This window comes from Podarcis cretensis, assembly GCF_951804945.1.
Source record: "Podarcis cretensis genome assembly, chromosome: 17".
Taxonomy (NCBI): Eukaryota; Metazoa; Chordata; class Lepidosauria; order Squamata; family Lacertidae; genus Podarcis; species Podarcis cretensis.
In genome coordinates this window covers 43,226,712-43,250,141 of record NC_137187.1, presented here as the reverse complement: position 1 = coordinate 43,250,141, position 23,430 = coordinate 43,226,712, and the positions used below count along the sequence as shown (strand labels likewise).

Sequence of the window (23,430 nt, the reverse complement as noted above, 5' to 3'; positions counted from 1 at the left end):
ATTTTGCTCCTGATAATTTCAAAGGCTGCTAAGGTTGCCGGAAACTACCTGTTCTTGAGATCTCTCTCTCTCTCTCTCTCTCTCTCTCTGTGTGTGTGTGTGTGTTTGTGTGTGTGTGTTCTAAGGATGGGTGGATCTGTCTGTTTTGGTTTCTCTCTTTTTGTCATTTTTCCAAGCTTGGGTTCAGTTCTCCACATTTCCATATTAGTTTGCCATTAAAAACAGCCCTCATGATAATATACACATTTTTGCAAACCAATTTCCACTAGAGAAGAAGAAGAAGAGTTTGGATTTGATATCCCGCCTTTCACTCCCTTTTAAGGAGTCTCAAAGTGGCTAACATTCTCCTTTCCCTTCCTCCCCCACAACAAACACTCTGTGAGGTGAGTGGGGCTGAGAGACTTCAGAGAAGTGTGACTGGCCCAAGGTCACCCAGCAGATGCATGTGGAGGAGCGGAGACGCGAACCCGGTTCCCCAGATTACGAGACTACCGCTCTTAACCACTACACCACACTGGCCCTAACATGATGCTTTAAAAAACAAAACTAATTTATGCATTTCTAGGCACACCTTACTTTGGTATATGAATTTTGGTGCCCATTCTTTGGCTGGGAAGCTGCAATTCAGAGAAGGACGAATTTTGAAGGATGAATGTTTCAGTTTCTGTATTGTTTCAGCAAGTGCAGATTTGGTAGGTTTGCCTTTAAATGTGAACTGAACTGAATTTCTCCCCTAATCCCTAGTGTATTCCTAATCTCAATTAATAATGACTTAATGACATAGTCAATCTCTCCCTATAGAGTTGGCAAAGTGGGATATAACTTGAATAAGTGAATGAATGAATCATAGGGGCTGTTTTGGCAAAGAGGATTTGCTTCTTTTATTTCTCTAACTACTGAGAGAAATAAATTAAAAATTTTAAAAAATGTCCAGTAGCACCTTAGAGACCAACTAAGTTTGTTCTGGGTATACCTGAAGAAGGGTCTGGTGACTTCTGTTTCTGTGTATCTGAAGAAGTGTGCATGCACACAAAAACTACTCAGTTTGTCTCTAAGGTGCTACATTATAATTTTTAAATTCTTTTGGAAGGATTCTTTTAAACTTTCTTAGCTCATATAACTTTTTTGAAGACTTGATTCTTTTAAGGGAATTTTTAGGTTTTTAAGAAGAGTCTTTTTAACTATCTTTTTAAAGAATTGTTTAAATTTATTTTGACTGTAAATGAGAAACATGCTTTGTCTCTAGTTCCAGGGATGTGACCACAAGGTATCAGATGCCTGAGAAGGGTTGGCTCATTTGGACATACTTTGAGATTTTTTTTTTAATTTGCTCATATTAAAAAGAAAAAAAGAAAAGAATCACAAACATCTGTGAGGGGGCCACTGAAAGTAATGATTTCAGAAGAGCTACTTGAATTAGGACTAACAGGAACCAACTCATGATGCAATTTAACATGGATTGGGCAGCCTACAGTCCAAAGGCAGGGGCCATAAAAAGCTGAGGCTCTGGACTTGAGAGACGTGTGGCAATGAAGACACTTCACCTTCTGTCATTCTGCCTGCTCATGGTAGCAAACGAGACAAGGAAGTTTGAGGATTGTGAATTGTTTTACAAGCTGAGAGATCTTGGGCTGGATGGCTTTCGCGGTATTGACGTAAAACAATGTGAGTCTTGTTTGTTGGACGTACAATGTCCAGCTGCTCTGTTAGCATAAATGTACACCCAATTTGTTGTGGATCCCAACCTCCCTTTGGTTTCTCATTTCTAGATGACATGTGTAGCAATCTATATGGATTTGCTTGGGTTTTTTGTTTACAGTATTATTGTTATTATCTTTGACCATTTTAAAATAATGTGGCATATCTGAAAAATGAGAACTGACAGAGCAGGCAAGATTGAAAATAAAGAGTCTTGTGGCACCTTAAAGGCTGACACATTTATGATATAATAAATTTTCATGAACATCAGTTGCAAGATTAAAGGTAAAGGTAAAGGTAAAGGTAAAGGTAAAGGTAAAGGGACCCCTGACCGTTAGGTCCAGTCGTGACCGACTCTGGGGTTACGGCACTCATCTTGCTTTATTGGCCAAGGCAGCCGGCGTACAGCTTCCAGGTCATGTGGCCAGCATGACTAAGCCGCTTCTGGCAAACCAGAGCAGCGCACGGAAACGCCTTTTACCTTCCTGCTGGAGCGATACCTATTTATCTACTTGCACTTTGACGTGCTTTTGAACTGCTAGGTTGGCAGGAGCAGGGACCGAGCAACGGGAGCTCACCCCGTCTCAGGGATTCAAACCGCCGACCTTATGATCGGCAAGTCGTAGGCTCTGTGGTTTAACCCACAGCGCCACCCGCGTCCCCAAGATTAAAGGTAGCACTGGATAATTCAGAATGTTTTAGGAAAATGTTAAAAGCTGTTAGAAACATTACTATTTTAAGAATACTGAAATAGAAACAACAGCATTTCAAAACTCAGAATGTCAAAACCAAGAAAGTTTATGTCAATGTTTTGAAAGTGTTTAAACAGCAGGATTTTTGGAGAAGTTTTAAAAATGCTTTTCTGTTTCTGTGTTTGGGAACTGATTTTAGGAAAGAAAGGACACTCTGAGTCCCTGGTTTTTATACTTTGCTTCCCTACCAGATGTCTGTATGGCTGGATTCCCAGCTAATTACAACACTGAATACTACGAGACAGAAGAGGGTGTTCCACACTACGGGCTATTCCATCTGAGCGGCCAGGAATGGTGCTTTAATGAGAGGCAGCCCTCACAGAACAAATGCAACATTTCCTGTGATTGTGAGTGACCCTTTTTTTCCTGCTTGTGCCATGTACTGTATGTCTCAAGATGAGTGGCTTACTTCTAAAAAGAGACAGGCCATGGATATTTCCCCAAATTTTGCAATGCAATACTCCAGCCAGTAAACTTATGCAAAAGTGCATCTATTAGGGAGAAAGCATGCACAAACAGGCATTAATGATGAGCCATGCTAAAGCGGTGTGTGTGTGTGTGTGTGTGTGTGTGTGTGTGTGCTTGGCCTGAGGAAAGTCTTGAAAGCAGGATAAAGAGAGCTGGATTTGGCCTCTGGGCCCCTGGTTCCACACTTCCTACTCTAAAGCCTATACTCCAAGACAGCTTGGACGTCCTGAGCACATTAACCAACAGGTGCATGATTCACCAGACTGATGCAATCCCCACTTGATAACCTGAGCAGGTTTGAAGTTGCCTGGTGCAATTTGGGAGGGGGGGGGGAAGAACCCAAGCAGACTTCCAGAAGGGCAGAATGCAGGTTAGAGCATGAACTGTGAAACAAATGGTAATTATGTAATGAGACTATATAGCCTATTATTTCATACATACATATATGGAGACCTAGGCCAGGTTCTGAGAGGGACCTTCTGCTTCAGTGCCCTGTTCCAAAAATAAAAGCACCCCACCATGCATCCCTAAAGTTATTTTTTTTTAAATGTTATGCAGTCTGCATAAAATTTGCATATGGCAGTTTATTTGTATATATGCAAATTTAGATATAATTGTTATGAAATTACTCGTATAATTACAAGAAAACAAATTTAATTTAATTAATGTACATTTAATTTAAATTACTATTATTTAAATAGAAAAACGGGATGCAGGTGGCGCTGTGGGTTAAAAGCCTCAGCGCCTAGGGCTTGCCGATCGAAAGGTCGGCGGTTCGAATCCCTGCGGCGGGGTGCGCTCCCGCTGCTCGGTCCCAGCGCCTGCCAACCTAGCAGTTCGAAAGCACCTCCGGGTGCAAGTAGATAAATAGGGACCGCTTACCAGCGGGAAGGTAAATGGCGTTTCCGTGTGCGGCTCTGGCTCTGGCTCTGGCTCTGGCCAGAGCAGCGATGTCACGCTGGCCACGTGACCCGGAAGTGTCTCCGGACAGCGCTGGCCCCTGGCCTCTTAAGTGAGATGGGCGCACAACCCCAGAGTCTGTCAAGACTGGCCCGTACGGGCAGGGGTACCTTTACCTTTACCTTTAAATAGAAAAACATATTGCCACAGTGTGGAATACATCAAGTGACTCGTGCTCAGCAGACGCCAGGTCCTGATGGGCAACTTCAAGACCTCTTCAGTTCTTGCTTCTTAGGGTTGTTTATCTCTAAACTGAACTTAGACCAGGCAACACTTTAAGTACCCCTGGTTAGTGGGGTAGAAGTGGAAGGATCATTAGGCGCAAGTGATCATGCTCTTCTGAAGTTTACTATACAGCGGAAAGGAGCAGCCAAGCATACTAGGACTCAATTTCTTTTTTTTTTTATAATAATTTTTATTAATTTTCCACACAAATAATAAAGAACAATATAAAACAGTATAACTTCAAGCTCATCGGTTCATGCCCTTTTTTCTTTGACTTCCCCATACCTCCCCAACCCTGCATCCTTATTTAATAATTCTTTAGCAACCCTTAGGTCCATTGTCTTAATTCCCTTTCATCAAAAATTTCTTAAGTTTTTTATTTACTGCTGCAATTCTTTACTTCTTACCCCCTGACATCTTAACATTCCTCAATTTTACAATTATTTTTAAGATATATTTTGAATTTCTTCCAGTCCTCTTCCATTGTCTCTTTCCCCTGGTCCCGGATTCTGCCCGTCATCTCGGCCAGTCCCATAAAGTCGATCACCTTTGTTTGCCATTCTTCCAGAGTAGGTAGTTCTTGCGTCTTCCAATACTTTGCCAGTAGAATTCTTGCTGCTGTAGTGGCATACATAAAGAAAATCCTATCCTTCCTTGGCACCATTTGGCCCACCATGCCCAAGAGGAAAGCCTCTGGTTTCTTAGGAAAAGTCCACTTAAGGACCTTCTTAATTTCATTATAGATCATTTCCCAGAAAGCTTTAACCTTTGGGCAGGTCCACCAAAGGTGGTAGAAAGTGCCTTCAGTCTCATTACATTTCCAACACTTATTATTAGGCAAATGATATATTTTTGCAAGCTTGACTGGGGTCATGTACCATCGGTAGATCATTTTCATAATATTTTCTTTTAAGGCATTACATGCAGTAAATTTAATACCGGTGGTCCATAACTGTTCCCAGTCAGCAAACATAATATCATGACCGATATCTTGTGCCCATTTAATCATAGCTGATTTCACCATTTCATCCTGTGTATTCCATTTTAACAGCAAGTTATACATTTTTGATAAGTTCTTAGTATTGGGTTCCAACAATTCTGTTTCTAGTTTTGACTTCTCTTTCTGAAATCCTATTTTCCTGTCCTGTTTAAACGTCTCATTTATCTGATGGTAATGCAACCAGTCTCGAACCTTAGGCTTTAGTTTCTCATAACTCTGAAGTTTCACCCTTTCGCCATCGTATTCTAAAATCTCATGATATTTTGGCCATTTAGAATCCATATTAAGTTTTTTTACTTCCCTAGCTTCCATTGGTGACACCCACCTAGGGGTTTTACTTTCCAACAAATCTTTGTATCTAATCCAAACGTTATACAATGCTTTCCTTACAATATGGTTTTTAAAGCTTTTATACACCTTTACCTTGTCGTACCATAAGTATGCATGCCAACCAAAACTATTGTCGTACCCTTCCAGATCCAAAATGTCAGTGTTCTCAAGAAGTAGCCAGTGTTTCAACCAGCAGAAAGCTGCTGATTCATAATAAAGTCTTAAGTCCGGCAGGGCAAACCCCCCTCTATCCTTTGCATCAGTTAAAATCTTAAATTTAATTCTGGGCTTTTTGCCCTGCCAGACAAATTTAGATATGTCTTTCTGCCACTTCTTGAAACAGTCCATCTTGTCCACAATCTGCAACGTCTGGAATAAGAACAGCATTCTAGGCAATACATTCATCTTAATAGTAGCAATTCGGCCTAACAAGGAAAGTTTCAACCTTGACCATATTTCCAGATCCTTTTTAACTTCTGACCAACATTTTTCATAATTATCCTTAAATAAGTTCACATTCTTGGATGTTAAGTTTACCCCCAGGTATTTTACCCTTTTTGTTATTTCCAAGCCTGTTTCATTCTGAAAACTCTCTCTTTCTTCCATTGTTAAATTTTTTTCCAACACTTTCGTTTTTTGTCTATTCAATTTAAAACCTGCTACTCGACCAAATATATCAATTAGTTCTAATACTCTTTTAGTACTAGTGTCTGGCTGTTGCAAAGTCAATACCAAATCGTCTGCAAATGCTCTTAATTTGTAATGTCTAACTCCGACCTGAACTCCTTTAACCAACTGGTCCTTTCTGATCATGTTTAACAAAACCTCCAGGACTGATATAAAAAGCAAAGGGGATATTGGGCAACCCTGTCGTGTACCTTTTTCTATAGGTATTTCTTCTGTTACCACGTTATTTACAATTAATTTGGCCTTTTGTTGAGAATATATTGCACCTATACCGTTTTCAAAACCTTGGCCTACCCCCATCCCTTGGAGATTCTTTTTCATAAAGGTCCAACAAATGTTGTCAAAGGCTTTCTCCGCGTCCACAAAAATCAAAACTGCTTTCCTGTTAATATCAACGTCCAGCAGCTCCAAAATGTCTATAATGTTTCTCACATTGTCTGACATATGTCTACCTGGGAGAAAGCCTGTTTGGTCCTTATGAATCTCTTCTGCTAACACTCTTTTCAATCTTTTTGCCAAAATGTCTGCAAAAATTTTGTAATCCACATTGAGTAAAGATATAGGGCGGTAGTTTTTAACCTGGTTCTTCTCAGTCTCTGTTTTCGGTATAAGTGAGATGAAAGCCTCTTTCCACGATTCAGGTGCCTTTTTCCCCTTCAAAATTTCATTGCAAACTTCCTTCAATGGTTGTATCAGCCATTCTTTCAGCATTTTGTAGTATTTGGCCGTCAGGCCATCTGGTCCTGGTGATTTTCCCAATTTCGTGTTTTGAATGGCACCCTCTATTTCTTGTTCTGTTATTTCCTCATTTAAGATCCTTTTACTTTGTTCTGAAATTTTTGGTAGACCGTATTTTCTAATGAATTCTTCTATTTCTTGTTCGTTGATTGGCCCTTGTGCATACAATTTCTTAAAAAAACTTTGAAAACAATTGTTGATCTCATTGGGTTTGTGGATAATTTTTCCATCCATTTCTAGACTTGTTACAGTATTCATTTTCTGCCTTTTTTTCAGTTGCCATGACAGAAGTTTCCCACATTTATCCGCTGATTCAAAAGTTCTTTGTCTCATTTGCTTTATCTTCCATTCTATTTGTTGGTTCATAAGCTCCATGTACTGCATCTGATAAAACTTTATTTCTCTCAAAATCTCATGGGACTTTGGTTTAGACCTCAACTTCTTCTCTCCTTCTTTTATTTTTTCTAAAATTTTTTCCTTCTTCTCATTTTGTTGCTTCCTCTTTATAGAATTTTGTTGAATTAGGAAACCTCGCATCACGGCTTTGCTTGCGTCCCAGATTATTCTTTTTTCCACATCTGTTTTCCTGTTGATCTCAAAGTAATCTTTTAATGTTTTAAGGGCCTTCTTGTGGATCTCTTCATCCTTAAATAGGGTGTCATTCATTCTCCATCTAAAGGATCCAGTTGTTGTTAGTTTCATCTCCATCTTCACCGCGTTATGGTCGGAGCACGTTTTTGGACATATTTCTACTTTTTTTGTTCTTGGCGCCAGACTGCTAGAAATCCAAATTTGGTCTATTCTTGTCCATGTCATTTTTGCTTCAGAGAAGAAAGTTCCCTCCCTCTCTAGAGGATTCTTTGTTCTCCAAATATCAATCAAGTCCATTGTTTCAGTCATTTCGAAAAAGATCTTTGGTAGTCTCCCTTCTTTTGAAATCACTTGTCTCTGTGCTTTGTCCATATTTGTTGAGACAACTCCATTCATATCTCCCATCATTAGGATTTTATAATCTAAAAAGTCAACTAATGTCTCATGCAACTTCCTGAAGAATTCGGCCTTCCCTTCATTTGGGGCATAAACTCCCACAATTAGTATCTTTTCTCCTTGGATTTGTATTTCAATTGCCAGGTATCTTCCTTGTTCATCTTTAAATATCAATTTTGGAACCAACTTTTCCTTTGCATAGATCACCACACCTCTTTTCTTTACTTTGTCTGATGAGATAAATTCTTGACCAAGTCTCTTATTTATCAGTAATTTCCTGTGTATCCTGGCAATATGGGTTTCTTGCAAACATATTATATCTAATTGTTCTTTCTTCAAAATGTGAAAAACCTGTCGTCTTTTCCGAGGAAGGTTCAAACCGTTACAGTTCCAACTAAGGAGTTGCAGAGACATTTTGTATTTAAGTATTTAAGTAGCTGTTCCTCCAACTGCTCCAAGCTTCTGCTCTTCCTCCGATGGTGGTGGTAAAAGTCCAAATGACAAATTTGCTATATCAGGCGGTTCCCTCTCCTCCACGGTTCCTTTCTGCAAATCCTCCAGGTATCTCTCCAGAAATTGTTCTTTGTCCTGAATTGTTTTTATTTTAATCTTCCTTCCTTTAAAGTTAAAGGACAATCCTTGTGGAAACTCCCATCTGAATGGTATGGTGTTTTTCTTCAGCAGATCTGCTAGGCTTTTATAATATGTTCTCACCTCTAAAATGTATTTGGGGATGTCCTTAAAAATCTGTATCTGACAATTTTGGATCACCAATGCCTTCTGATAATGCAGATTCAATATTTTATCTCTTTCTTCTTTTGATCTCAGTGTAATTAAACAATCCCTTGGTTTTTTATCCTGCTTTCTACCCAATCGAAAAGCTGATGTTATCTCAAATTCATCCTCTTCCTCCCATTCCTCCTGCCAAAAAGTTATAATGTTCTCTGTAAGAAATTTCACAAGGTTGTCCCCTTCCCCTTCAGGCACCAATCTAAGTTTTAAGTTCTTCTCTTTACGTTGAAGTTCCAGTAAGGAGAGGGCTGCATCATGCTCATTCACTTTTTTAATAATAGGCCCAAACTTTTCCCTTGTCTCTTCAGCCGTTATTTTTGCACTTTCTGCAATCTTTCGTGTTTCTGAATTTTCCTGAATTAATCTATTTATAGAATCTGTGTTAGATTTAACACTAGCTGTATTCACATCCAATCTTGTTGTCAACTCAGTTAGTTTTTTAGAGTTCTCTGTCGATAGCTTTGTCAGTGCTTCCAGGGATTGATTTATTTTAAGTAGTGCCTGAGTCATAGGATCCATGGAAGCTGGTGTTTTTTCCTGTGCAGCTGAGACAGTTCCTGATATAGAGCCCCTTTTCTTGTGAGATTGTTTTGCTTTCAGCCTTGTTACTATCTCTTCTGTAGGGGCACTCATATCCTCAAGGTCGTTTTCACAGAGTTGATTTCCAAGTGGAAAATCCCACTGTTACTTTTCCCAGTGCAACAGTTTCACTTGAGACCCTCTAGAGGGAGCATTCAATTGTATCCAAGTGGCAAGGATAAAGAGAAACAAAGAAGCAAGGAAGTATAACAGTAGCCAAAAGTTTCCAATATCCAAGCTGTAACGTCTCTATCTTCTATGTGGCCAAAATGCAACAGAATAATTCTAAGGTCCGGTAACTTTGTTACAAGCAAACCCCCGCTTCTCAAAGTTTGACAGTCCACGTCCCGGTGCCTTATTTGGGCAGCCCGACCCAGGGGGATTTGGCAATGGAAGATCTTAATTTTCCAATAATTTTCCAGCAGGTTAACAGCGTTCCAGTCCCTTCCCCCCTCCTCCTGCCAATCTGGGGGGAAGTTTTAAGTCCGATGTCAGTTTGACAGCTTAAAAAAATAGAAAGGTTCCCTTTAAATGCAGCTTAATTTTCGTTGCTTTATCTCTTCTGCAGTTCCGGGGAGGCAGACTTCCTTAATTTATGCCTTTCCCGTTTTCAGCCGAATTTCTTATTTAATGTCCCGTTACTTTTCCAATCTTACTCACGGGTGCTGTGGTCAAATTCCAATTGCAGGAAGGAATCGGCGCTCTCCGCTCATGGCGACGCGGCTTCACTCCGCTAGCTGGGTGACGACTCTCAGCACCGCGCTTACCCTGATGCCGCTCAGAAGCCTTTAAAAAGGCTCCCTCACAGTGCCGGGGGGCGCAAAAGGTGCCCACCGAATCTCCTTTGTTCACAGGCTCCGCGCCTGTGATTTTAGGGGTCCCCCGCTTGCCGTAGCGGGTAAGACCCGAACTAACGAAGCAGTCCTGCCTCGGAGCTCGAGGCTCGGACCGCCATTAAGCGCTGGCGCCGACCGGAAGTCGCCTAGGACTCAATTTCTTGACTTTAAGAAAGCCGACTTCATAAAACTTAGGGAAGTGCTGTCCCATGGACAGTAATACTAAAAGGAAAGGGAGTTCATAATGGCTGGGAGTTTGTTAAGAGGGAGATAGTAAAAGCACAACTTCAGGTAATACCAATGAGATGGAAACATGGAAGGTGCCTAAAGAAGCCAGGGTGGCTATCTAAAGAACTTTTAACTGAGTTAAGATTAAAAAAGGATGTGTACAAAAAATGGAAAAGGGGGGAAACCACCAAAGAGGAATTCAAACAAATAGCCAGCACGTGTAGACACAAAGTCAGAAAAGCTAAAGCACAGAATGAACTCAAGCTTGCTAGAGAGGTTAAAAGCAACAAAAAAGGCTTTTATGGGTATGTTCGTAGCAAAAGGAAGAACAAAGAAACCGTGGGGTCACTCAGAGGAGAAGATGGTGAAATGCAAACAGGGGACACAGAAAGGGCTGAACTCCTCAATGCCTTCTTTGCCTCAGTCTTCTCCGATAAAGAAAACAATGCCCGACCTGAAGAATTTGGAGCAAATGATTCAGCAGAGGAAACACAGCCCAGAATAACTAAGGAGATAGTACAAGAATACTTGGCTAGTCTAGATGTATTCAAGTCTCCAGGGCCAGATGAACTGCATCCAAGAGTATTAAAAGAACTGGCAGATGTGATCTCAGAACCACTGGCAGTCATCTTTGAGAATTCCTGGAGAACAGGCGAAGTCCCGGCAGACTGGAGGAGGGCAAATGTTGTCCCTATTTTCAAAAAGGGAAAAGAGAGGACCCAAATAATTACTGCCCAGTCAGTCTGACATCAATACCAGGGAAGATTCTGGAGCAGATCATTAAGCAAACAGTCTGTGAGCACCTAGAAAGGAATGCTGTGATCACCAATAGTCAGCATGGATTTCTGAAAAATAAGTCATGTCAGACTAACCTGATCTCGTTTTTTGACAGAATTACAATCCTGGTAGATGAAGGGAACGCAGTGGATGTAGCCTACCTTGATTTCAGCAAGGCATTTGACAAGGTGCCCCATGATATTCTTGTAAAGAAGCTGGTAAAATGCGGTCTTGACTATGCTACCACTCAGTGGATTTGTAACTGGCTGACTGACCAAACTCATCAATGGTTCCTCTTCATCCTGGAGAAGAGTGACTAGCGGGGTGCCACAGAGTTCTGTCTTGGGCCCGGTCTTATTCAACATCTTTATCAACGACTTGGATGATGGACTCAAGGGCATCCTGATCAAATTTGCAGATGACACCAAACTGGGAGGGGTGGCTAACACCCCAGAGGACAGGATCACACTTCAAAATGACCTTGACAGATTAGAGAACTGGGCCAAAACAAACAAGATGAATTTTAACAGGGAGAAATGTAAAGTATTGCACTTGGGCAAAAAAAATGAGAGGCACAAATACAAGATGGGTGACACCTGGCTTGAGAGCAGTACATGTGAAAAGGATCTAGGAGTCTTGGTTGACCACAAACTTGACATGAGCCAACAGTGTGACGCGGCAGCTAAAAAAGCCAATGCAATTCTGGGCTGCATCAATAGGAGTATAGCATCTAGATCAAGGGAAGTAATAGTGCCACTGGATTCTGCTCTGGTCAGACCTCACCTGGAGTACTGTGTCCAGTTCTGGGCACCAGAGTTCAAGAAGGACACTGACAAACTGGAACGTGTCCAGAGGAGGGCAACCAAAATGGTCAAAGGCCTGGAAACGATGCCTTATGAGGAACGGCTAAGGGAGCTGGGCATGTTTAGCCTGGAGAAGAGGAGGTTAAGGGGTGTATCTGAAGAAGTGTGCATGCACACGAAAGCTCATACCTAGAACTAACTTAGTTGGTCTTTAAGGTGCTACTAGAAGGAATTTTTTTCTTTTCTTTTGTTTTGACTATGGCAGACCAACACGGCTACCTATCTGTAAAAGGGGTGATATGATAGCCATTGTCAGAGCTGCCTCTAGGTCCCAGCTCACAGAGGACCAACGCTATGCTGTAGTAATGTACAAAAGTCTTTATTGAAGTTCAGTTTCCATTTCAAAGCCACAGCGTGCACCCCTACGTCTTAAACCCTAGATCGGCGAAGTCCCGTCTGAGTCTCCTCCCCTATGACACCAGTTTAAGATCCTAGCCCTGCTCCACCTTTTACGCTGCTCTCTCCTCCTCTGGGTCCTCCTGCCCGCTGGGGCATTGCCCTTTCTGGACTCTTCCGACGCTGAGTCGCTTAGCTCCTCCCCCTGCCTCCTGCGGGCTTTAGGACCCGGTTCCCAATCCTCATTCTCTGCTGTCCCGCACTCCTGTACATTTGAACTTGCCTCTCGCGCCAGCCCAGTGACCTTTCTCCTAACCGTTACACTACTTCGGTCACTGCTTCCCTCTTCCGGGACACTGGCCGGATCTGACCTCTCCTCCGTTGTCCGACTTTCTGATGGAGGCGTGGTCAGCCCTGCCTTATCTTCTCTCCCTGGTGGGGAATGCACTGGCCCCGATCCTTGGGACTCTTCCCCCCCCACTCTGCTCTGGTGGGGAAGCTGGTCCTGATTTCCAGCTACTGCTCTGGGAGTCCCTGCTGCCCCCTTGCTCCTGGGGCGTTCCCCTTGGGAATCCCCTACCCCTAGCCATTGGCGCCCCCTTCTGTGAATCTTCCGATTCGCTGGAGAGGCTCATGGAATCCCTCGGTCCACTGTCCTCTTCTCCTACGCTCCCCTCGGATTCTTCCCCTTCGCTCTCCATCTCCTCTCTTCCCTGTGCCTCTGCTCCTGAACCCCTGACATCCATGTTCAAATATATAAAAGGATGTCACATAGAGGAGGGAGAAAGGTTGTTTTATGCTGCTCCAGAGAAGCGGACACGGAGCAATGGTTCCAAACTACAATAAAAAAGATTCCACCTAAACATTAGGAAGAACTTCCTGACAGTAAGAGCTGTTTGACAGTGGAATTTGCTGCCAAGGAGTGTGGTGGAGTCTCCTTCTTTGGAGGTCTTTAAGCAGAGGCTTGACAACCATATGTCAGGAGTTCTCTGATGGTGTTTCCTGCTTGGCAGGGGGTTGGACTCGATGACCCTTGTGGTCTCTTCCAACTCTATGATTCTATGATTCTAACAATGGTTGAATAAGCCAGTCTTTCAGTATCTTATAGTATTTTCCTGATAAACCATCTGGTCCTGGGGTCTTGCCAAGTTGCATTGAGTTTATTGCGTATTCCACTTCCTGTCTTGTAATTAGTCCGTTTAGTAGGATCTTTTTACCCTCAGGAATCTTCTGCAAACCATTAGTTTTGATAAATTACTCAATTTTAGCATGATCTTCTTTCTCCTTTTTATACAGTTGTTTATAATACTTATGAAAACATCTTCTTATGCCACAGGGTTCTCCACAGACTTTCCTTCTGTCGCAGTAATTGTGATAGTATTTTGTTTTTGCCTCTTTTTTAATTGCCAAGGTAAAAGTTTCCCAAATTTATTTGCAGATTCAAAGTTCCTTTGTCTCATCCTCCTTAGTTTCCATTCTATTTCTTGATTAATAATTTGTGAGTATTGAGTCTGTAAGGCTTTGATTTCCTTTTGTGTCTGCAAATTCTTTGGATTGCCTCTAAGGATCTTTTAGTTGTTCCAGAATTTTATCTTTTTTCTCATTCTGTATCTTTCTCCTAATTGAATTTTGTTGAATGAGAAATCCTCTCATTACTGCTTTGCTGGCGTCCCAAATAACCCTTGTTTCCATTCCCTGGTTCATATTAATTTCAAAATAGTCCTTTAGGGCTTTTTGGGCTTTATTTACAATTTGGGTACTCCTCAACAAATAACCATTCATTCTCCATCTGAAAGAACCCTGTAAGGACATTTTCAATTCCATAAAAACTGCATTATGATCTGAGCAAGTTTTAGGGCAAATTTCCGTTTTTGATACTTTAGGAACCAGGTCTCTGGATATCCATAAATAATCGATTCAAAAATGACAAATTTGCATCTGAATAGAATGTGAAGTCTTTTTCAGTTGGATTTCTAACTCTCCATATGTCTGACAGGTCAAATTTGTCAGTTATTTCAAATAAAGTTTTAGGTAGTCTGCCAGCATTTAATATTTTCTGCCTCTGAGTTCTGTCCATTAAGGTAGCTGCCACTCCATTCAAATCTCCCATTAAATTTAATTTGTAATCCAAGTGTTCCAAAAGACTTGTTTCCAAGTTTTTTAAGAATTCTGATTTGCCATCATTTGCTGCATAGATTCCCAGTAACAAATATTTTTCGCCTTGTGCTGTAATTTCCACTGGAATGTATCTTCCTTCCTCCTCTTTAAAGATCAATTTTGGGTTCCATTTTTCTTTGATATAGAAAACCACTCCTCTTTTTTTCCTTCCTCCTCTTTAAAGATCAATTTTGGGTTCCATTTTTCTTTGATATAGAAAACCACTCCTCTTTTTTTCCTTCCTCCTCTTTAAAGATCAATTTTGGGTTCCATTTTTCTTTGATATAGAAAACCACTCCTCTTTTTTTCACTTTATCTGAAGAAATAAATTCTTGATCGAGTTTTTTATTTGATAAAAAATTTCTATGTAGCCTTGTAATGTGTGTTTCCTGTTGTCAGAGCTGCCTCCAGGTCCCAGCTCACAGAGGACCAACGCTAGGCTGTAGTTATGTACAAAAGTCTTTATTGAGATTCAGTCTCCATTTTAAAGCCGCAGCGTGCAGCTCTACGTCCCGACCTTAGACCGGCGACTCGCTGGTGGTGCATATGTGGGCTCTGACACCTGGGACTCCTCCCCCCCACTACACTCTGGTGGGGAAGCTGTTCCTGATTTCCAACTGCTGCTCTGGGAGTCCCCGCTGGCCCCTTGCTTCTGGGGTGTCCCCCTTGGGTCGCCCCTTGCCCTGCCCATAGTCGCCCCCTTCTGTGAATCTTCCGATTCGCTGGAGAGGCTCATGGAATCTATCGGGCTGCTGTCATATTCTCCTACGCTGCCCTCGGATTGCTCCCCCTCGCTTTCCATCTCTCCTCCCTGCGCTCCCGCTGAGTCCCTGACACCTGTAAACAAATTACATCCAAATTCTGCTTTTCCAAAACATAGTAAACCTGTCTCCTTTTCTGAGGAGATTAAGCCATTAACATTCCAAGAATAAATTCTCAAAGCCATGATGTTAGATTAAGGGGTCACCGCTCCTACCCCTGGCAGCTGCAGGCTTTCCAGTCCAAGCTCCACCGAGTACTTTTGCAGATATCTGTCCTTCTCTCCAACAGTCTTAATTCTTTGCTTTCTTCCTCCAAATTTGAAGGAAAGACCCTCTGGGAATTCCCACCTGAAGAAGATATTTTTCCTCCTCAAGATGTTTGCCAATTCTGTGAAACTGGATCTCAGGTTCAAGAAGTGTCTAGGAATCTCTTTGAAAAGGACAATGGGTTTATCCTGAATTTTTAAAACTTTTTTGCAGTCCCAAAATGATATCTCTTTGTTCCTTGGTCTTGAAGACCACTATGCAGTCATAAGTTATTTTTGAATCCTTTTTTGGGCCAAACCTATAGGCTTTTTCTATCCACAGTTCAACTTCTTCCTTTTTCAAGTCCCACCACGCCACAAAATGGTCTGTCAAACACTCCTTGAGTGGCTCTTCTTCCAATTGAGGGACCCCTCTCAATCTTAGATGAGATTCCCATTCCTTCATCTGAAGAAATGCAATAGAATTTGAATTTTCATATTGTATTCATTCCAAATCTGAAACTCTAACTGTCTCAAACTGTGCCAACCTTGTCTCATGTGTTGTAATCTCATTCTTCGCCTCTTTCAGTTCAACACTTAAATCTTCAAACTTTTTATTCAATTTTTCTATACCCTCTGTATTACGATTTGTATTGTCTCTGATTTTCATTACTGATTCCTCAGAGGCTGCACTTTTAGAGCCATGTCTTCCAGTTCCCTTATCTGGATAGTCAGCACTCAAGAATTTCAAGTTCAGTCCCACAGTTTAGTGGAGAGAGAGAGAAAAACAGATTCCCACCACCAGTCCCACAGGTGCCAGCCCAGGCAGCCCGCAGCCCCCCTGTTCCTTGTTGTTAAAAGCCAGGCTGTAAAAGAAATTTTCCAAGTCCCTTTTGGAATTTAACAGACAATCCTGGAGGTAACAGATACTTTTAGCTACTTTAAAATGTGTCCCGACAGCAGCAGGATACAAAATAACAGAGTCAATGGAAACGAAAATCAAATGTTTCACCTTCCATTGTGATGTCACAATGGAGTCTAGCCTTTCCGTCCCGGGGTCCGCAGCAGAATGAAGGAGCTTCTTTACTTTAATCACAGTCTCTCAGGGTTTTTAAAACTTAAAGTAATTCCCCCCTTCCCCCTGCAGAAGGGGGGGCATTAGATTTGACTTGCAAACTTTCTTTTTTTTTAAAAAAAAATTTATTAAGATTTTACATAACAAAACAAGTATCACAATAAAAAAAAACACCAAATAAGAAAGACAATCAAAAACAACACAGTCAAAAAACGAAGAAAAAGTAAAAATAATCAGAAAAAGCAAAAAACAGAGAAGAAATAAAAATCTAGTTTCTTGCTTACTGTCTTTATAACCCTCTTTCCTGACTTCCTCACATCTCCCTTTTCTGTGTTCCCCTTTACACAATCAAGTTCAGCAATTCCTTACCCTCTTTCCAATCTTATTCAATATTATACATTTCAACCTATTATGCCTTTGGTTTCCTTTCCTTTTAAAACCATTTATCACATGTTCTTTATGACTTAATCCCTTATATCATTTGTTTAGTTTCGGCATAATAATAATCTGGTCTTACCCTTTTTTTCTTAAAACATTTTTACATATTTCTTTTTACCATGTCACTGATGCCATATTATCTTTATATCCAACATCATTTTAACATTCAAACATTTTACAATGTTTTTGGAGATATTCTTTAAACTTCTTCCAGTCCTCTTCCACCGACTCTTCTCCCAGGTCTCGTTGACTTGCAAACTTTCAAACAGTCTTTTTACTATTGAGGCTTCGGACCTCGTTTACCGACTCTACTTTAGTTCAACGAAAGGGATCAACCTCCGTTTTTAAATCCCCTGTTTCCTGCTAATCTTGATCAAATTTAAACTTTATCCTTTACTTACAGTTCCAAATTTTAAGTCCCTTTTTTTGGAAGGAATTGGCCACTCACGAACCCCAGACTCGGAGCTTCGCGCTGTGAAGGAAGCAGTCGTTTCCGCTGTGCCGCGTCTCCGACCCCACTCGCTCTTGCGGCTCCTACGAGCTTACTGGGGAGTGGGGGAGTCACCAGAAGGCACCCACCGGATCACCAGGTCCTCAGAATGCCAGATCTGAGGTTTTCCCCAGGGGAACGCTTCGCTCTTGCGGTCTCTCCTTGCTTCACTGCGCTGGGGCTCTTTCAGCCGAAAGAGCTCCCGTCTGCCATTACCGGGCGACCAACCGGAAGTCTAGCTGCCACATTTTGGATTAATTGCAGTTTCTGGGTAACCTTTAAAGGTAGGTAGCCTCACGTAGAGCGCATTGCAGTAGTCCAAGCGGGAGATAACTAGAGCTTGCAACACTCTGGTGAGACAGTCCTTGGGCAGGTAGGGTCTCAGCCTGTGTACCAGATGGAGCTGGTAAACAGCTGCCCTGGACACAAAATTGACCTGCATCTCCATGGACAGCTGTGAGTCCAAAATGACTCCCAGGCTGCGCACCTGGTCCTTCAGAGGCACAGTTACCCCATTCAGGACCAGGGAGTCGTCCATACCAGCCCACCCCCTGTACCCCAAAAACAGTACTTCTGTGTTGTCAGGATTCAACCTTAATCCATTAGCCGCCATCCATCCTCCAACCGCCTCTAGACACTCACACAGGACCTTCACCGCCTTCACTGGTCTGATTTGAAAGAGAGGTAGAACTGGGTATCATCCACATATTGATGGTCACCCAGCCCAAACCCCCTGATGGTCTCTCCCAGCGGCATCATGTAGATGTTAAAAAGCATGGGGGAGAGGACAGAACCCTGAGGCACCCCACAAGTGAGGGCCCCGGGGTCTGAACACTCATCCCCCCCATTTTCTGGACACTGCCTGGAGGAAAGAGTGGAACCACTGTAATAACAGTTCCCTCTAGACGGTCCAGAAGGATGTTATGGTCGATTGTAACAAAAGCCACTGAGAGATCCAGCAGAACTAGAAAACAGCTTTCACCTTTGTCCATAGCCCACGGAGATCATCGACCAGCACGACCAAGGCAGTTTCAGTCCCATGGTGAGGCCTGAATCCCGATTGGAAGGGATCCAAATGGTCTGCATTCTCCAGGCGTGCCTGGAGTTGTTCAGCATCCACCCTCTCAATCACCTTCCCAAGAATGGAATATTTGAGACTGGGCGATAGTTGGCCTTACTGGCTGGGTCTAAAGATGTTTTTTTAAGAAGCGGTTTAATGACCGCCTCTTTCAGCAGGTCTGGGGAAGCTCCCTCACAGAGGGAAGCATTCACCACCCTGCAGAACCCATCGCCCAGCCCTTCCCAGCTTGCTTTTATCAGCCAGGATGGGCAAGGATCAAGGAGACAGGTGATTGGTTTCATGCGTCCAAGCACCCTGTACACATCCTCGGGGGTAACGGATTGAAATTGATTCCATGCAACTTGACCAGACAGGGCTCTAGCACTCTCCCGCCCCAGCCCTGCTCCCACGGTGGTATCTAGCTCCTTCCGAATATGAGTGATTTTATCTGCAAAAAACTTTGCAAAATCGTTGCAGGAGATCTTGGGGTCTTTACAAGGCCCCGGTGGTAAAGGTGGTTCTGTTAAATTGTGGACCACCTGAAAGAGTCTCCTGCTACTATTTTCTGCAGATGCAATAGAGGCAGTGAAGAAAGTCTTCTTCACCGTGGCTATCGCCGCTTGGTAGGCTCGACGTTGAGCTCTAACCCGTGTCTGGTCTGGTTCAGAATGAGTTCTCTGCCACTGGCGCTCTAGTCATCTCAGCAATTGTTTCCTTGCCCTCATCTCTGGGGGAAACCACAGGGCTGTCCGGGCTCCATGCAATCAGAGAGGGTGCTTGGGAGACAGACAGTCGATAGCCATAGTTAACTCCACATTCCAGCGGGCCACCAGGGAATCAGATGAAAATTAATCCCCAACCAGATATCCATCCCACCCACCCCAACAGAGCAAAAAGGGGGAGGGAGAGAAGAAACAACTTAAAGTGCCACCGACTGCTTAAGGACATTTTAAAACACATTAGACACTTGGAACAGGAAAGCAATAGCAGAACAACTCTGCACTTTTGTAGCTGGGAGTGTGAGGGCCTGGGCCCCACCCCCTGGGCCAGTTGGAAAAGGCCTTGGAAGGGAGCAACATTCCTTTGTAAGAAAATATGAAATAAAGTCAAACCATTTTTACAGGCAAAATTAAAATAAAATAAATCAATGTGGGGTGGGGGTGACAAGAAATTTTCCACACTGGGTACCACCTGACCTTCCTATGCCACTGCCCTCATCTTCAAGTAAGAGAATTGTCCTCTAGAATAGGGGTAGGCAACCTAAGCCCACAGACTGTCCAGCAATCAGCGTGTTTTTACATGAGTAGAATGTGTGCTTTTATTTAAAATGCATCTCTAGGGTATTTGTTGGGCATAGGAATTCGTTCATCCCCCCCAAAAAAAATACAGTCTGGCCCACCACATGGTCTGAGGGATGGTGGACCAGCCCACGGCTGAAAAAGGTTGTTGACCACCCTAGAGGGCCCCTATGTTTGTTGACATGTGTCAGAGCTGCCTCCAGGTCCCAGCTCACAGAGGACCAACGCTAGGCTGTAGTTATGTACAAAAGTCTTTATTGAGGTTCAGTTTCCATTTTAAAGCCGCAGCGCGCAGCTCTACGTCTCGACCTTAGACCGGCGAAGTCCCGTCTGAGTCTCCTCCCCTTCCACACCAGTTTAAGACTCTCGCCTTGCTCCACCTCTTCCTAAGTTCCTTTCTCCTCTGGGCCCTCCTGCCCGCTAGGGCTTCATCCTTCCTGGACTCCTCTGACGCTGACCCTGATGATTCTTCCCCCTCCTTCCGGCGGGCTTTAGGACCTGGTTCCCTATCCGGGCTACCTTCTGTGCCGCTCGCCTGTACATTTGAACTTGGCGCGCGCGCCCAGCCTGCAACTTTCCTCTTGACCGTTCCCTCGCTCTCCGATGGAGGCGTGGCCAACCCTGACTCATCTTCTCTCGCTGGTGGTGCATATGTGGGCTCTGATACCTGGGACTCCTCCCCCCCACTACGCTCTGGTGGGGAAGCTGGTCCTGATTTCCAACTGCTGCTCTGGGAGTCCCCGCTGGCCCCTTGCTTCTGGGGTGTCCCCCTTGGGTCCCCCCTTGCCCTGCCCATCGGCGCCCCCTTCTGTGAATCTTCCGATTCACTGGAGAGGCTCATGGAATCTATCGGGCTGCTGTCATCTTCTCCTACACTGCCCTCGGATTGCTCCCCCTCGCTCTCCATCTCCTCTCCTCCCTGTGCTCCCGCTGAGTCCCTGACAACATGCAAGGTGGTTTCTTACTGCATATTAATCTGTTTGTCATTCTTATGATATTTGTTCATACCTTGCAAGTGTCCCAGGACATCCCATTTTTTCGCACGAGCATGGCGGCCATTTTGCGTGCTGCAATATCATCCTGAAAAAAACACTTTTTCGGGGCCACAATCTCTTGCAGCACCATGACACACATGTTTTTGCATGCCAGGAGAGCACAGCACTGGAAAAAATGAGTCTTTTGGGTTCTGTGATCTCGTGCAGGTGATGTAACTCACGTGGGAGCACGGCCAGGAAGAAACACATCCTGGTTTGGGGGCTCAACATGTTGGAGGTTATGTTCATTGTTATTATGAAGCATCATGCCTTATCATGTCAACCAGGAGGAAACAAACTGGGAGGAGATAAGCCTACCAAGAGCTTTCTCTGAATCACTGCATGTCTATGACCCCCTATCACCAGAGATACAATTCTTGTGCCTTTAAGGCCTCAGTTGGGATATATATCTGGGCTCAGGTTTGGTCTTGGTTAACTTGTCTTCATTATTCTCCTCTACAGATCTCCTCGATGATGATATTGCAGATGATGTAAGGTGCCTTAAGAAGGTTATCACGGAGAAAGGGCTGGAATATTGGTGAGTGACATCAGCTTTCCTGCTTTATCAGAATGAGCAGCTGGGGAAAATGATGTAATCAAGTCAAAGCAGAAAACAAAAAACTGTTTTTAAAGGCCCTTTATTAAGGGATGAAAGTAAGAGACACAAATCATTCTTTTTGTAGTAAGTAAATATAGTTTTAAGACATATATGCAAGATCTTTCATGACAAAGTAAATCTGCAATCTTTTCACTTCAAAATCCTCATATGCTTAAGGAAAGTACACCAACACATAGAAGTTCCTTTGGGTCATTCTGTTATGAAAAGGGTTGCCGAAATACGATACACGATGAATATTAAGGGCATTTCCATACAGGGTAGTTTGTTTTGGAATAGGTGCTGCTCATGCAAAATGAGGGTGTTTATTGCCTGGCCTCAAATACACAGGCAAAGGTTCCTCCATGTAAGTGAGGAAAAGTCAGCTGAAGTCAGGGTGTTCCTCCAGCCCAAGTTTCCTTTCCCCCTGTGTTTTCTCCCTCCTCGGTGTCAGATCCTGCCAACCCAAGCCTGATCCCACTGTGAGGCTTGTGACAATTATTTTGCTAAGTATAAAATAAATATGGATACTCATTTCTTTGCTATTAAATCTCTTGCACCTGCCTTCTTTCCTATTACCTTTGCAGAGTTTTAGTTCTGAGTGCAAAATATAAATTTCCCTCAGTGAGTTTTGGCATACTATCCAGTCAGTAGGTTCAAGCTTTGGGGAGATAATAATTTGAGGTTATTGTTCTGCTAAATTCACCTTTCACATCACCAGGCACTCACAAATCAACCCCAATGTGTTTTGTTCTGCTAGGACAAGCCTGGACCTGCCCTGATTTATGGTTTTACATCAGGGCTGGCCCACAGAAGATAAGAGGACTGTCAATGGCTACTAGTCATGACAACTACAGTATCAGAGGCAGCATGCCTGCACGTGGGGAGCATGTCCCAATTTATTGTTCTACCTCTAGTTTTGTGCTGCAGCACTGAAAAGTTCACAGCCCAGTTTTTACTGCGTCATCAATATTCTTTTCTTGTTTGTAATGTTCCCGTGTGTACATTGGCCACATCCTGCTAATAAAGAATGCTGATGTGCAACCCCTCCCCTCTTTTTCTGTGCCTTTAGGACACATTATCAAGTAAACTGCAGCAGAGGAACCCTCAGCATTCTGCATCTCTCATGCTCTTATTTTTTGGAATATCAGTCCTGGTTCAAAAACTTAGTATTGTACGGGAAGAAAAAGGAAGTCCACATACATTTTAATTAAAAAACTAACTAGGAATTCTTTCATTGTGTTTTAAGTCTCTTCCAAGAAGAAATAAAAGCCAATCAATGATAAAAGTGCTTGATGACTGACTTCTTTCGTCTTTGTAAACTCGGGCTTTTATGCTAAGGATGTCTAGCATAGCTTGACCTCACATCTTCACTATTCTTCTAAAGATGGAAGCCTCTGTGGTTTCCAGTGCTTTGTGAATAAGATCGAGGCCATTATTAATCAAAATAAATTCCATCCAGCTACTTGTATTTTTTCCTCACAATTGGCAGCTGCAGCATCCTAGGTGGGATAATTTTGCCTCCATGCCTAAGAAGGGATGAAACAGGTACACAAAGATATCCAGCTGTTTTACATTCAATAGTTCATCCAATCAGGGTTGTGTATGCTGGTGCCTGTTTAAGGGGGTATTGCTTCATTCATGCAGTTCTCAGTCATGACTGGACACCAAAGAGCAGGGCTGTGGTGGTCTGGGGTTGCAGAGGGTCAAAGACTCATTTCTATTTCAGCAGCAGGGATCTAGCAAGGTCCTTGTCTTCAGCATGAGAGGAAAGCTTTCTAGCCACAGAGAAATAAGTCTTCTCACTCTTTGTGCTAGTTGGAGCCAATCAGAGTGAAAGGAAGTGAGTCAGTCACCGAGGATTGGCTCCTAGGGTTACTCTGGAGAAGGCCCTTGGGAAGGAACGGAGGATGAGTTGTTTTGTATGCTCCAAAGCTAAGCATTGTAATGGCTTGGCTCTCCCACAGAAGCGAGACACTGGCAGTAATTATCTCAGGTTTATTGCTCAAACACATAAATCA

The 23,430-nt window shown here is 43.0% G+C and overlaps 1 protein-coding gene across 1 annotated transcript; it reads left to right on the top strand.

Moving 5' to 3' along the window:
- Positions 1–597: 597 nt before the first annotated feature.
- Positions 598–22,700, top strand: LOC307206184 (lysozyme C, milk isozyme-like). The gene is made up of 4 exons (XM_079959029.1): positions 598–1,665; positions 2,642–2,797; positions 21,277–21,352; positions 22,482–22,700. Exons 1-4 carry the CDS (start codon positions 1,530–1,532, stop codon positions 22,621–22,623), a joined length of 510 nt encoding a protein of 169 aa, XP_079815155.1. The 5' UTR covers positions 598–1,529; the 3' UTR covers positions 22,624–22,700.
- The last annotated feature ends 730 nt before the right edge of the window (positions 22,701–23,430 follow it).

Bases quoted from the DNA above. Each gene is read 5' to 3' on its own strand.
- LOC307206184 (XM_079959029.1), top strand. From the start codon at position 1,530: ATGAAGACACTTCACCTTCTGTCATTCTGCCTGCTCATGGTAGCAAAC. The intron at 2,798-21,276 runs GTGAGTGACCCT...TCTCCTCTACAG, and splicing joins ATGCAACATTTCCTGTGATT to ATCTCCTCGATGATGATATT. The intron at 21,353-22,481 runs GTGAGTGACATC...CTGTGCCTTTAG, and splicing joins GAGAAAGGGCTGGAATATTG to GACACATTATCAAGTAAACT.